Below are 14,203 nucleotides of genomic sequence, written 5' to 3'. Positions count from 1 at the left end.
CCGGCTGCCTGGCTCCATAGTAATGGATGCGACCCAGGCCTGCGGAACAAAGAAACCCACCGCGCTCTACCATACACCAACATTTAGATTTACCGTATTACTCGGGCGATGACGAAGATGGCTGCATAGCCACACGATCCGCGGCAAACAAGGTTTGGGAAGCGGGAGCGTACATACACCTAAGGCTTAGGTCGAAGAATGTATGACGGCCCGAATCACATCTCGTCGCACTTCGTATCACCACTACGTGCAGCTGTTCAACAAAGCGGCACTATAGTGAACAAGTTTCTTACTACATAGTGCGATATGTGCATGTATACTCTGCGTGCACTGATTGACACTGGTTGAAAGGATTACACACGCGAGTAGTAGCAACATGGCTGCATTGCTCTTGGCCTTTCTCCGATGGTTCTCACCTACCAAAATAGCCCCCACATTCGAGGTCCATAACCTGCGATAAATTATGTCGGGGTGCGCATGCAAAGGACCTCGCGCAAGAAAAAGCGGTGAAGCCGTGCTATCGTGGACATGCAAGTTTGCCTTCTCTGCAAGCTGCACCGGCTGAGACCCTCCTCAAATGCAGCGCCTGCGAATCTCGAATGTTTGAAGATGGCTCCTCAACCGGCCATGCTCACCGATCAAGTCGTCGAAGCTGTCAATGCGTCGGAGCATTTGGCGGCCTTCTGGCCCGGGGCTGCGCCCTCGCCACATTGGGCAGTAAATTCATAAGAAGACTCATCATCCATGCACGCAACGTGATGCATTGCATGTAGAGCTCGAGGCGAATATCAGCAAACTTGCAAACCACGACACTCTAGAGCAGCTCGTAGCACGCTGCGAGATGAATAAGGAGCCTGGCACATGCTGTCCGACAATAAGCATACGTCATCACACTGCTCTCGATGGCTGCTTAAGCCTCTCTGCAGTGCCAGCATGAGACGATGTCAGTCTTCGCTAATTGTATGAGTAAATCCAGTTCGAAGAGTCGATAACGTGCTGCGAGACTAGTTGTATGTCCACTATCGAGGTTATTGGCATGCATTCTTGTAAACTATGATATCACAACCCCAGGGAAGACCTTCTTACACGACATTTGTATCAGGTTATGTAAAGTGCGCCGGTCGTACCATCGGTCGACAATCAAGAGGTAACGTTACGCTAACTTTATTCTAACAACATGAGACTACAAGGTGGTAGTACACATGACGGACGATCCTATGGAGTCTATGAACACTCATACTCGGTACATCAACTCTAATACGCAAGACTGGATGGAAGTCAAAATAATGCCTGAAAACACCACCTGTGAAGTCCTTAACATATCCGACGATAACGCCGATGAAGTATGCAAAGCAGGCACATCGCGTCTTCGATCTACTCTTCTCTCTTCCGCTTCTTCGCAGGCGGCGTGTTGAGTTCTGGATGGCTTCGCCTGAGGTGGACGAGCAGTGCATCTTCTCTTCCAAACGTCGACGTGCATCCTGGTTGCCCGCAACGGATATGCCTTTCACTCCTGGACTCAGCGCATGTGCCGTGCTTTTCCATGTGGCGGTTCAGGTTTCTCTGGGCGTACTGGCCAGTAAACGGGGGTTTGTCTACGCACACTGAACAGCGTAGACTTGTCTTCTTTCTGTGTACGAGTCAGTATCGTATATCGCCGAAGTGTAATGGACCGCTTACTTGACAGCTTTTGGTCGGGCAGACTCGTGCCCGTTGCGATAGTCGGAAGCTGAAGGCCCAGCGCAATCTTTCGCTGAGCTTGATCCTCCAACTGAGTCGTATGACTCTTCAGTCGGGGTTGCGGTAAGCTCGAAAGGAATGTTAGTAGATTGTCTGAATGGCAGAGACGCCGGGTAGGCATATTGCACAGCTTCACATATGGACGGCGGCCAGAGGTCGAAAGCGTAACATCCTGATCGCAATGAGTCGGAGTAGTAGTTGTGTCCAAGCGTTTGCTCGTTAGGGACGCCTGGATGGTCGTACGTCTCGTTTCGGTAGTACTCGCTCCGGTAGTACTCGTTTGGACCATTCTGCGTCTGCTTTAGCATGATCATTACCATGATGAGTTTTGCGTCGCTTTACTAACCATACCGCCCATATTGATAGAGCGTCTGTGAGGTTGGTCTCCCCGTACAGGCATCATGGCCGCATCGTAGGCCTGATCTACCTAGCAAACGTTCCAAGCTCCGCAGGGAAGGTTAGAGTACAAAAGATGAGGCGTGCTGTTGTAAGTACATCCAAACCCTGGAAGTCGGCCAGCCAACGATTTTTAACCAGTCACATCAGGACCGCCGGACTAATTGTTGAGAGGGCACGAAGAGCCGCTGGCGTCAAGCAGAGATTTTGGGCACGACAGCGCATCCTACCTGCCTTGCGTCGTGGACAACGCATCGCCATGGGAATTATGAGGCGAGTGATGTGGTTGAAACGTTGCTGTTGGAACGGTTGCCGGTCGCCCTAAGCTGACGGCAATGGCTGCCCTGTCTTGACGATGACCTGGCGACTGGTTGCCTTCTTTTTTCACCGGTCCTGCGACATGCATGGACGAATGATCGCCTCTTCTGAGCATGGTGGGCGGCACTGATGCTGGCATGGCCGACTCGAAAGGGCGGCCTCAGGAAGCAATGTCGATTTTTCTTGGCGCAGGCTATGTGTTAGCAAGTCCGACGTGTCCTAAGAAGACCTGACGTCGTCCTGGAGGTCAGGGATGACCCTAGAATGTCTGCCTTCTCTTCTACTTCGAGTCCACGTCGCCCGAGTGCAGGAAACGCTGTCAGTCCTGCAAGGCATACTAGAGCGATCTCGGTCATTCTACCCATGTTTGTACTCCAGTCAGCGAATAGACATGTCGTAATACCAGCACAGGAGGCATGGATAATGGCGGACACCCCAGCGCCTGACAGCTCTTCGACCGTGGCTGAGTGGATGGTAATCGACAAATTGTGGCGGTACGACAGCACTTCGTTGCGCAAAGAAAGCGTGCCCCACAGGGCACAATGCATGCGAGACGGGAGCTAACATGAACCAGATTGCGCGAAGATGCGCCATCTTGATATACGATTCGACACTGTTGGGCATCATTCTCATCAAGTCTGCGTCGCCCAAACAGTGAAGCGGACTATGCACATTCGCAGATGTGAAGCTTTGCTATTCCTCCGCTGCAGATGGAGGGCGACCCGTGAGGCCTGCTACGTCACCAAAGACGAGGCGGGGTGGTCAGCCTGATGCGAGTATACCACTGTGGGAGTGCCACGTCTGTTTGAGGGCGGGAACTGGGAGCCTGACACGTAGATCACTTCATGCATCGTCTGTGTGCTTCGATGTTTAGAGTTCAAGGTGACTGACGTGGTTGTTCTGCCTGCTTGGCTTGTTGGCGTCAGTGACGATGGTGATTGCGGCTGTGCTTGGTGGTGGCGCTGATGCCTGCTCATGCAAGATCATGCAGTTTGTGGCGTAGAGAGACTGTACACCATACCTCTAGGCAGACACAGGCTTCGTTAGTATGGAAGTCATTTCGACAAGGTGTTACATGCGCAGCTGATAAGCCTGGTATGAGTTCATTATGTGTTTCATTAATTATCGACAACGACAACCGCATTAATCATCCGTACCTTACAACACAGCCCTCACCTCTCCATTACCTCTTGCCCCAGCCCTCGTATCTCTCTCAAAGTCTTTCCACTTCTTCTCAACATCATCTTCACAGACATACGTGATAAGCCAGCTACCTACACCACCCCATCTCCATGCTAGAGGGTCATCACCAACCTTCAGTCCCTTTTCCTCATATTGTTCCTTGGTTATTCTCCCCTTACCATTGAACTCGCCAAAAGCGCGGAGCGTACTATCGCGTTCTTCCTGGATCGGACCATCGTGAACATGATAGAGATATTGCTGACGGTTACCACGCGAAACGACGCGTTCCGTACGCTCACGTCGACAACGTTCGTATACTGTTAATGCACGCTTCTTTTCTGCCGTGGATTTGCTCTTGATCTTACCCAAGCACAGGCCGAGAACATGTCCATCCTCCAAAGACATACCAGCACCCGACGCGAGGTAAGGAAGAGTGGCATGTGCAGCGTCGCCAAGTATAGTATACGCGCCAGTTTCATGAGACCAGGTAGGATCAAGACCAGGCCGAATCATCAGCCGCCACTTGGCCACCTCCTGGCAGAGTGCGAGCAACTTAGGTATCCGCGGATCCCAGTCTTTGTACAGGGCACGCATCTCTTCAACGTTTCCGGCCAATGTATTCGCGCCGGCGGGCATATCATCTGGCACTAAGAGGACCATGTTGAAGAGCTTGCCACCACGAAGCACGTAGTTAACGGCATGGGCATCTGGGCCTATCCAGTAGTTGACCTGCGGGTCTTCCACGAAACCTCTGAGTTCAGGGTCTTTCATCATGTCTTCAGTATTGAGCAACAGCCGGTAAGCCAGGTCGCCAGTGAGCAGTGGTGGATCTTCATGGCCTAGCAGTATCTCTCTGCACTTCGAGTTGATGCCGTCGGCGCCAACCACCAGATCGGCTTTGTGTCTTGTCCCGTCCTGACACACGGCGATGGCTCTTGTGGCGTTGTTCTCCACATCGGCCTCGTACTCAACATCTACTACACGCGCCTTTGTTGTGAGCTTCGCGCCAAGCTCTACCGCCCTTTCCAGCAGTCCCATGTGTAGGTTTGCCCTGTGAAAGTCCCAGAATGGTGTGCCGCATTCCTTTTCGTATTCGTGGAAGTCCATGTCGCTTATCTTGTTGCCTTTCCAACCGATCATGTTGCACAGCCGCGGCGAGGTAGCGTGTTTCGAGAGGTATTCTTCTAGACCCCAGGATATGAGGACGCGTGAGGAGTTGGGTAGGCATTGTATGCCAGCGCCGATTTCACCGATCTCCGAAGTAGACTCGAGGATGTGTACATTGTGGCCGGCGAGTAGGATCGATATGGCAGCCCCGAGACCACCTAGACCAGCGCCTACGATTATGACCTAGCCATCCACATTAGCTGTAATTCTCCAAGAATGTTAGAGGAATCTTACATCGAGCTTGCTGGACTCGTCTCTACGCTGCTTCTGGATAACCTGCGGTTTCACACCAACCATGATGTCACAAGAATAGTGATCTCAACGAAAGAAACTAAGCTTTGTACTGGATGACCAAGGAAAAAGCAAATGCCAGCGTCACACTTGTATCGCTCATCAAGTATGTAAACACATCAAGCACGCATTCCTACTCAGACCGTGATTGAACATGGCCATGCTCACCCACCTATCGCGATTGACACGCGTGACAGCTAGTTAGCTGGCAATCACTGGACCGATGCGGGAGGTCAAGTCAGTGGCGCTTATCGAGCTAGTCCAGCGTCCGAGGACCTGGTGCAGTGGAGGTTCAGAATGGGGGAACCCTCGATTGGTGGGTATGAAGGTGTAATCGCATCTACGGATGGGCGTTTGATGCATTTGCGCAAGAGTGGGGGGAACGTGATGGTGGGAACATGGCTGGCGTGAGGGGTATGCAGTAACGCGGTGGCCATAGCTCCAAGCTGCGGAATCGGTTTCCGATCATTCCGAAATAGGCCCGCGCGGATGGGTATCCTATTCACAAACATGTAGACGGCAAACATCAAGGTTAATGAAGTTTCGCACGATTATGGAATTGATTTAGCAATAGCACTATCTGGTAACTACTCTGGCATAGGACCATCGTAATCGAGCAGAGAGTACGCCTTCCCTTGCTTCTGCAACTTCAGGATTTCTCCACGCGGCGACGGCATCATCGCGTTCTCGGGTACCTTGTTGTTCTTCTTGAAGTCGTCCGCCATCTGTTCCATGGTCACCCACTCCACGCCTTCGTGTTTATTAATATGTTCGATTATCCTATTACCTCATTAATGAATTTGTTCACATCCTACGTTCTCTTTGGACGTACCTTTCATGCATGAGCACAACATGCGGCCTCCCACTGACGTCTGGATGTATTGTCATCGGGAAGACAAATTCGTCGTACTCACGATAGAAGTAATCGAAGTGGTCCATCCAAATCTGTTCCACGTCTCTCGGATTGACCCATCCGTGGCTGTTCGCGCTCTTCTTCATGAACATCATTGGCGGCAGGTCGTCGATATACCAACTGCCTGGTATCTCTACAAGACCCGTTTCTTTCCCCTTGGTAAGAGGCTTCATCCATTCTGTCGCCTTCTTGGTGTAGTCGATCTTTGTCCACTCATCGCCCGTGCGCAGCCAATAGCAGCGGTGGTCTTCGTGCGACATGGAGTGGTCGTATTCGATGCCATAGCTGAGCAGGAGCTCGGTACCCTCTTTAGAAGTCTCCCACCAGGGTGCGACGGAACCTCGCGGAGGCTTGCCATTGCAGAAAGTAGTGAGTTGCTTGTAGGTCTTGTCGAGAACATCGCGTTGCTGCTCAAAGGTCATGTCGGCGGGGTTCTCGTGCGAGTAGCCGTGTAGCCCGATTTCGTGCCCTGCATCGCGTACGGCAGCGCAGTCTTCGGGGAAGGTGTCGAGAGAGTGGCCAGGCTATGAACTGTCAGGGCAGCAACCAGGAATTCGGGAAGCTTTGGAGCTTACGATGAACCATGTTGCCTTGATTCCGTACTTGTCGAAAAGCTTCAGCAGGCGCTGAGTCCCTATTGTTCCAGCCCAGAGACCTGCGACGTGTAAGCAGGGGCCTGATATCTCGTGCTAGGAAAGATACTGACCCCGACTAATGTCACTCGTGGAGTCTTCACCTCCATACGAACCAAGCCAGCCCGCAACAGCCTAGAATCGCCCAGTTAGTATGTGCAAGAATTTGCTGCTCACAAGAAGTCTTACATCGATGTCAACCCCATAGCTCACGAGAACCTTCTTCTTTCCCATTGTGTATGGTATTCCAGACGCGACAATGCTGCAGTATAGTGGAGGTTGACGCGATTATACTGACAAGCGAAATTGGAGTGAGATTTACTGCAAACGCGCAGCAAGAGCGACGGTCGCATAGCTCATGATAGCATGCGTAGCTACCCCGCTTATTCTTCGTACCGCCAATGCTGGGTAGCCCATCTGGTGGAGCTGATTGCTCGATCGGAAGGTGGGGTGATGCTATGATTCATCGTACCTGCCGACGGCTGCTACTGAGCTTATCAACGCGTGCTCGCGTGTACACGTGCATTAGCGTTCATCCTCCAAGTTTGCATTTTTGAAAAGCAACACATCCAAGGCAGACGATTGGAACGCGAATTTGGACGAATTACACGAGCAAGATAGATTGGCGATGGCAGAGACCTGCCCTAGACCTGCTTCTTCAATAGGCTGTCGATAGCCGTGGCCGCACCCAATGCCTTCTCCTCCTGTAATCTTCGAGCAACGATTTGTATACCTATCGGCATACCATCCATCGTGTCCAAATCAAACGTCTTCCAGTTCCATTCGTCTAGTGTGTTCCTGGGCTCGTACTCGCCCATATTCTTCGCGGCCTCACTATCAAGCTGTTTCGAAACTTCACCAGCTGGCAGGACTACTGCCGGGTAGTCGACAAAGTTGAAGACTTTGGTGTATCCGACCCACCTGCACTTCCTATGAGGTACAGCAGAGTGAGGCATGACAGGTGTGAGGAGAACATCAATTGGGTTGCCAGAGCTGGGAGATTTTGTCGAGTTCCAAAGGTCGAGGTAGCGCTTCTGTAGCTCAAGCTTCTTCTTGTTCAGCTGCCAGTAGTCGTAGACGGAGATGGCCTTTCCCCGATTGACGAGGGCTTCTACGTGCGGAATGAATGGTTCTCCACCCGCCGCAACATCTCGCCGGATGTCTTCACCACCGTCTGCTGTGTAATACTGATCCTGACTCTGATCAGCTCAGAACGTAGAACCTGTTTCGCGCACTTACCATGATATCGATACATTCTTGATGAAGAGTGCCCGGGGTCCATGTTATTACCTCATGTCCAGCCTTCTGAAGCTTTACAGCGACTTCATCTAAAACGCGGGTGATGGGCGGATGACATCTCACAACTTCATCATCACGCATGATAGCAACTACCAGCGGTCGCGTACGCGCATCTTCGAAAGCTTCAGATCGCCATGGTACCGGGCAGCACTTCGGGTCCTGTTCCCAAGGCTTTGCATCAATCACGGCTTTGGTGACTGCCGTAAGCGAACTCATGTTTCGTGTCATCGGTCCAATGACCGAGGGAACGTGCTCTTGGCCGTCGGTTGATACGGATACACCTTGATATGGAAGACGAGTGCTGCTGGGCTTGAGTGCGTATAAACCGTTCATATGTGAAGGTATTCGTACGCTGCCTCCAATGTCAGTGCCCCATCCGACCACAGCACCTTGAAGCGAGAGAAGCGTAGCCTCTCCGCCAGTCGAGCCACCAGGCGTGAAACCGGTGTTCTTTGGATGGGTGGTGAGGCCCCATAACGGGTTGTCGGTTTCGCACCACTGGCAGACATCAGCATCGCCTTACCATACGCGAAAGCTCATCGCAGGACGTACCATGATGCTCTGTGGTAGGTTGGACTTGGCAACAATGATAGCGCCCATCTCCTTCAACAGCGATACCAGTACGCAGTCTTGCTGGGCAGGTTTGAAGGCGCGCCCAACATAACCAAGCGTACTATCGTAGCCGTTGACATCGAACTGGTCCTTGAGAGTCATGGGTACCCCATGAAGGGGCCCTAACAATTGAGCAGTGTTTTCAAAGTGATCGTCCAACGCTTTGGCTTGCTTGATGGCATCGTCAAAGATGATCTCGGTAAGGCTACGTAGATCAGCAAGTGCTTGCGGGAGGGCTATTAGTCGGGCACGTGCCAGTTCGTCTTGAGAGATGTCAGCAATTTCCGAGGTTACAGCATAGAATACTGTGGTGGGGTCGTACTCGTCTGTGGGCGTCTATGGCGCTGGAAGAAGTGGCGTGAGAATGGTACGATGCAAGAGCGAGCCGTGGACCTCACCGGTTGATGTAGGCGTTCAGCAGCAGCGATACCGTCACAGCACGCGACATTATGGCCTCTGGGATGAGTCGGGCATCGTCCATGGCTGTCACATCTTGATTACTATGGGATCCGCCGACTCCATTGGGTTGCTGGCGTCGTCAATGTGTGTCGTTGGCGTGCTCGAGTGTGAAGTACCTCGGCCGGCGTTGCCTGCGCATCGATGAACTTTTGAATAGCGTCGTCCCGTAGCTTTCGCTTGTAATTGACAGTTTGCAACCACTGCGGTAGCTCGGAAGTCGTCATGTTGGGCGTAGTTTTGATGCTGGTATGAGGGAGAAGCGTGGAAGTTACTCATGTACCCATCAACGGCGCTCGCGTATCAACCGCAATCGCACGCCGTCAGCATGGTAAAGATAGCGGCACTTCCAGACCCATCGGCTTTTGATCTCTCTCAAAGGTGCATAGTGTTGCTGACGTTTGAGGCGCAGGTGGGGGAGATGATGCAGGGATGCCGAGGTGGACGGGAGCCCGCTTCCCACCCGCCGGACTGAACGCGTGCACGGCGCAGTGCATGTGTCTGCTACTCCCCCTTGCATCGCATCACCCCATCGAAGCAAACATTTTCGCGTGCAGCAGCATGTTGACGTACTTTGCAGATGCCATGGCACTCTTTAATGGCATGAAAATGGGCAGATGTTTGCCAGAGAGTCAAACGCTACCCCTCCATCCTCCTCCACACGTACATCCGGACCCCCATCTTTGCCTCTAGTGGCCCGTCATCAGTGCAGACCAAAGGCCTTATAGCATGGCTCCTTCATTATGGAACCTAATGAAGCGCTCAACGTCCAACAGCCCGCCGTCGTCGGTTAGACAGAAGATGGCTCCCGGTATTGCGATGCCAGACTCTGAGTCTCGTTCGACGGGAAGCAGCTTGGAGGCTGCGTCGCAGGTCTCTTATACCAGAGATGATGACTACTCAAGCTTCATGAGCGATGTCATGGTTGTTGGTGCAGGACCTGCCGGTCTGATGCTTGCGTAGGTAGACTCAGGCCAATTGAGCAGAGACCATCTAACAGTGACAGCGACAACCTAGTACGATATGGCATCAAGACGCGCATCATCGACGACCGACCCGACCGCACCTCGACCGGACGCGCTGACGGAATCCAACCAAAGACTATCGAGACTTTGCGACAGATGCGTCTTGCGGAGCCGCTGCTACGAAAGGGTGTCAAGATTTATGACATTGCTTTCTGGAAGTCAACGGCCGACAAACCACTTCATCGCACTGGTCGTGAGATTCACTACCCACCGGTAGTCGACTTGCTTGATCCATACATCTTGCTGGTACATCAGGGCATGGTCGAAGGCGTCTTGGAAGACGACCTGCGGGAACGAGGTGTTGTCGTTTCTAGGAACACAGCCTTCGTCGACTTCAACTACACACCCATGTCTATTCGTCCACTGACGGTCAACTGTCAGCAAGACGTCAATCATACAAAGAAGACTTTCGCCACACGTTACATAGTCGGCTGCGACGGAGCTCACTCGAAAGTGCGCCATTGCATACCAGGAGCAACACCTGTGGGCTCATCGACCGATGCTGTCTGGGGCGTGCTCGACGGTGTCCTCGAAACCGACTTTCCCGATATCTGGAGCAAGGTCGTCATACAGTCAGACGCCCTAGGCTCTGTCTTGATGATTCCTCGCGAGAGAGGTCTGACCCGTCTATACATCGAATTGCGACCGGGATCGACAGAGGCGGTGGGCGCACAGCAAACTACCCAAGAGTTTGTACAAAAGCGAGCGCAGGCTATACTACACCCATACCGACTCGAGTGGAAGACAGTCGAGTGGTTCGGACGCTACAAGATTGGACAGCGAGTCGCAGCGCGTTTCACCGACGACGAGCAACGAGTCTTTATCGCTGGCGATGCCAGCCACACACATTCCCCCAAGGCAGCGCAGGGCATGAACACAGGAATGCATGTAAGTGACAACCAATCGAAGTAAACGTGAGACATACACTGACTTCGTACGTCTTTCTCTGTAGGACGCTTGGAACTTGGCTTGGAAACTCAATTTCGCGACGCGCGGTCTTGCGAAGCCTGCTCTCCTCGAATCGTATGAGCAAGAGCGACAGAAAATTGCCAAAGATCTAATCGACTTCGACTACGAGCATGCGAATGCTTTCCATGACGGAGACCCGGTAGCGCTTGCAGCAAACTTTACCAAGAACGTCGCGTTCATCTCTGGTTACGGTGTCAGCTATGACCCCAATACTCTCAACGTGCAAGCGAAGGGTTACAATAGAGGGCATCTAAAGCCGGGCTACCTGCTGCCACCTGCGAAGGTCACACGCTATATCGATGCTAATCCGGTCGACATCCAAACCGACATACCCGCGCTGGGTCAATTCCGCATCTACTTCTTTACTCACAATGTCCATGCATCCATGCCATTCTTGGAGAATGTGTGCCACTCACATATAGGAAACAATTCGTATGTCGGCCGCGTGACAGCTGCTGGCAACGCCTCATACACCATGCAGCCACCTCTCGCAGCACCCCACGACCAATTCGTCTTGCCCGAGCGGTACACGCCCGTCAGCGGTGTCTTCACATATGCTTTAGTGACCGACGAGGATCGCAACAACTTCGAGATCCGAGACCTACCAGCCGTACTTCGCGAGTCCGCCTTCACACTATACCTTGACGACGTTTCAGATAAGGACACTCGGAAACAGACATGCATGGACAAGTGGCTTGATGGTCTCGATGAGAAGGAAGTCGTTGTTGTCAATGTACGTCCAGATGGCTATGTTGGTACAGTGCGGAGATTCGCCGACGGCTCCAAGGAGAGCGGGGCGGCTGCTGTGCAATGGATGGATCAGTACTACGAGCAATTCCTACGAGATACTTAGAAGCGCATAGGTTTGGTCACCTCAACAATTTTGAGGGTTCATGTGCATGGCTTTGGAGTTCAAGGGAAATTCAAGGTATCAACCCAGCAGGAATAGATTCATGACTATAATGATCGTTGTTCCCTGCTATCATGCGCCTTCCGTATCAGCCCGCAATTCATGCGCGCATCATGGCAACGAAGCTCTCGCCCACGCAGACTCGTAAAGATGATTGGCAAGACCTTCTATTGCGGGTTTGGTGTCAGCCAGACGTACGCTTATCTACTGCATATACCCGCTACAGTTAGTCAGTCTTCTGCGCGTGGCTCTTCCCCCACTCTTATTAACATCTCCTCTTTGAGACTATCGCCTTATCAATAAAGGCCAGGTTGAGTGCGATCCTTCAGCCCCAAATATGCAGTACGCACGTTATAGACCTTTTACACGCTACGATACTGATCTGTCCCGTGGCGCCATGCAAGGGAGACGCATGTGCATTATGTTCAAAGATGGGAGGCTCAGTAGCGTTGCACATGCGTATGTGACAACTTAGAACAGGAGAGCATGCTACTTAAACCCATCGTAGTTAGATGAGAGTAAGATGGATATACTAGTCAGCCAGCACCTTGTATAACATTTTCTCTTCTCTCAGTTCTACAATTGCCTCGGTGCACCTTTTGCAATGCCAGCAAAGCAGCAGAAGGACACCACCATGATCGAAGAAAAGCCCCGGAGGCTATCCGGTTCCAGCACATCGAACGAAGAAGCCGGTATAGTCGTTGACATCGTCGAAGAGAACATTGAGAGCGCCTATGGTACGTTCTGACCTCGTCATCGTCAAGTAATATACATATATTGACAAGTCACGTAGTCCGGAAGCTCGACTTTTACCTCTTGCCGTTCCTCTCGCTGATGTACTTCTTCAACAGGTGGGTTTATCCTCCTTGTAATCTCATATTCATGGTAGACTGACTCGACGCAAGTGTTGACCGATCGAATCTGGGTAATGCGAAGACAGATGGGATGGACAAGGACCTTGGGTTTACCGGCGAACAGTACAGCCTATTGATCTTGCTATTCTACATCCCGAACGGACTGTGCGATCTTCCACTCAACATGTTGACGAAAAAGTGGAGTGGTAGAGTTATGCTCCCGACTTGTAAGTCTGTCTTCTCAGATCACCCACCGTGAGCTGATGATAAACTACAGTAATGGTAGGGTGGGGCGCAATGGCTCTCTTCCAATGTGCAGCACATAACTTCGCAGGCATGCTCGTCATTCGTCTTCTCCTCGGTGCTTTCGAAGCCGGGTTCTTCGCTGGTGTCGTCTTTTACCTCACGCTATTTTACACGCGCGGCGAACTCGGCTTTCGCATCGCACTTTTCTTTGGCAGTGCACTTCTTGCCGGGGCCTTCAGCGGTCTCATCTCCTTCGGCGTCTTTCAAATCGAGCATGCCAATATTCCCGGCTGGAAGTTTCTCTTCATCATAGAGGGCGCTCTTACCGTGGTCCTCGCTTTGATAGCGTATGCCTGGTTACCAGCGACTCCTCAATCGGCGTGGTTCTTGAACGAGACTGAACGGAGCTTAGCCGAACGTCGCACACTCCGCGACCTATCCTCGTCCGGCTCCCACGAATTCAACATGCGAGAATGCTTCAAGGAGTGGAATACCTGGAAGATGCTTCCCTGGTGCATCATCGCCTTCACCTACCCTGTAGCCTTCAGCACAACATCGAACTTTCTGCCTCAGATTGTCCAGAGGCTGGGGTACTCCGTTATTAAGACCAATCTCTGGACTGTAGCGCCAAATGCGGTTGGGTTCGTCGTCCTGCTCTGCATTACGTACAGCAGCGACTACTTCCGCGAACGCACGTTCCATATCTGCGGCGCTCTCTGCATCTCTCTCGTCGGACTCATCGTTCTCGCAACCATTGACGTCCTCTACAACAAAGCCGTGGCATACTTTGCTTGCTTTTTGCTATGTGCGGGAGCGTACGTACCTTCCTGTCTCGTACACTCCTGGCACAATAACAACAACCTCAATGAGAACGCTCGCGCTGCTACAACGGGCCTAATGGTTGGACTTGGCAATCTTGGAGGTATCGTCTCCGCTGCGACTTTTAGACAAGAGTATGCGCCAAAGTATCTGCCGACGCTTTACGCGACTGCGGCTTGTAATATTACGTGTATCTGCTTCACACTGTGGCTTGGAGGCTGGATGAAGCTGGAGAACCGACGGAGAGACAGGGTGCAAGGTGTCAGAATAAGGGCGGAGGACGTGAGGACTGGCGAGTTGGGTGATGGGGAAGAGAGTGAGATGTGGAGATACTTCACTTAGGCAGGGCTGCGATGTTTTTTGTCGGCAGAACG

At 52.1% G+C, this 14,203-nt stretch overlaps 6 protein-coding genes across 6 annotated transcripts; 2 read left to right on the top strand and 4 right to left on the bottom strand.

Moving 5' to 3' along the window:
- Window positions 1–1,051: 1,051 nt before the first annotated feature.
- BKA58DRAFT_97986 (uncharacterized protein) lies at window positions 1,052–2,398 on the bottom strand. The gene is made up of 4 exons (XM_046176318.1): window positions 2,087–2,398; window positions 1,869–2,030; window positions 1,681–1,808; window positions 1,052–1,630 (listed from the first exon to the last, which is right to left on the bottom strand). Exons 1-4 carry the CDS (start codon window positions 2,141–2,143, stop codon window positions 1,375–1,377), a joined length of 603 nt encoding a protein of 200 aa, XP_046029394.1. The 5' UTR covers window positions 2,144–2,398; the 3' UTR covers window positions 1,052–1,374.
- A 1,131-nt stretch (window positions 2,399–3,529) lies between these two features.
- BKA58DRAFT_427237 (uncharacterized protein) lies at window positions 3,530–5,499 on the bottom strand. The gene is made up of 2 exons (XM_046172979.1): window positions 5,038–5,499; window positions 3,530–4,986 (listed from the first exon to the last, which is right to left on the bottom strand). Exons 1-2 carry the CDS (start codon window positions 5,098–5,100, stop codon window positions 3,613–3,615), a joined length of 1,437 nt encoding a protein of 478 aa, XP_046029393.1. The 5' UTR covers window positions 5,101–5,499; the 3' UTR covers window positions 3,530–3,612.
- Window positions 5,500–5,681: 182 nt separating this feature from the next.
- Window positions 5,682–6,873, bottom strand: BKA58DRAFT_310046 (polysaccharide deacetylase family protein; the record flags this gene model as incomplete). Its single annotated transcript, XM_046167276.1, has 5 exons — window positions 5,682–5,874; window positions 5,927–6,531; window positions 6,583–6,662; window positions 6,714–6,774; window positions 6,829–6,873. 5 exons carry the CDS (start codon window positions 6,871–6,873, stop codon window positions 5,682–5,684), a joined length of 984 nt encoding a protein of 327 aa, XP_046029392.1.
- Window positions 6,874–7,283: 410 nt separating this feature from the next.
- Window positions 7,284–9,233, bottom strand: BKA58DRAFT_307009 (acetamidase; the record flags this gene model as incomplete). The annotated part of the gene is made up of 5 exons (XM_046167142.1): window positions 7,284–7,832; window positions 7,879–8,436; window positions 8,491–8,755; window positions 8,949–9,079; window positions 9,126–9,233. The coding sequence occupies 5 exons, from the start codon at window positions 9,231–9,233 to the stop codon at window positions 7,284–7,286; spliced, it is 1,611 nt and encodes a 536-aa protein (XP_046029391.1).
- Window positions 9,234–9,631: 398 nt separating this feature from the next.
- Window positions 9,632–12,319, top strand: BKA58DRAFT_97656 (FAD binding domain-containing protein). Its single transcript, XM_046176313.1, has 3 exons — window positions 9,632–9,965; window positions 10,013–10,919; window positions 10,984–12,319. The coding sequence occupies exons 1-3, from the start codon at window positions 9,736–9,738 to the stop codon at window positions 11,851–11,853; spliced, it is 2,007 nt and encodes a 668-aa protein (XP_046029390.1). The 5' UTR covers window positions 9,632–9,735; the 3' UTR covers window positions 11,854–12,319.
- Window positions 12,320–12,744: 425 nt separating this feature from the next.
- Window positions 12,745–14,171, top strand: BKA58DRAFT_409018 (major facilitator superfamily domain-containing protein; the record flags this gene model as incomplete). Its single annotated transcript, XM_046172122.1, has 3 exons — window positions 12,745–12,761; window positions 12,816–12,991; window positions 13,042–14,171. The coding sequence occupies 3 exons, from the start codon at window positions 12,745–12,747 to the stop codon at window positions 14,169–14,171; spliced, it is 1,323 nt and encodes a 440-aa protein (XP_046029389.1).
- Window positions 14,172–14,203: the final 32 nt, after the last annotated feature.

The sequence above is a fragment of the Alternaria rosae genome, assembly GCF_020736505.1.
Source record: "Alternaria rosae strain MPI-PUGE-AT-0040 chromosome Unknown BKA58scaffold_2, whole genome shotgun sequence".
Classification (NCBI taxonomy): domain Eukaryota; kingdom Fungi; phylum Ascomycota; class Dothideomycetes; order Pleosporales; family Pleosporaceae; genus Alternaria; species Alternaria rosae.
Note: the sequence above shows the minus strand (reverse complement) of the source record. Positions and strands in the feature narration are given on the sequence as shown.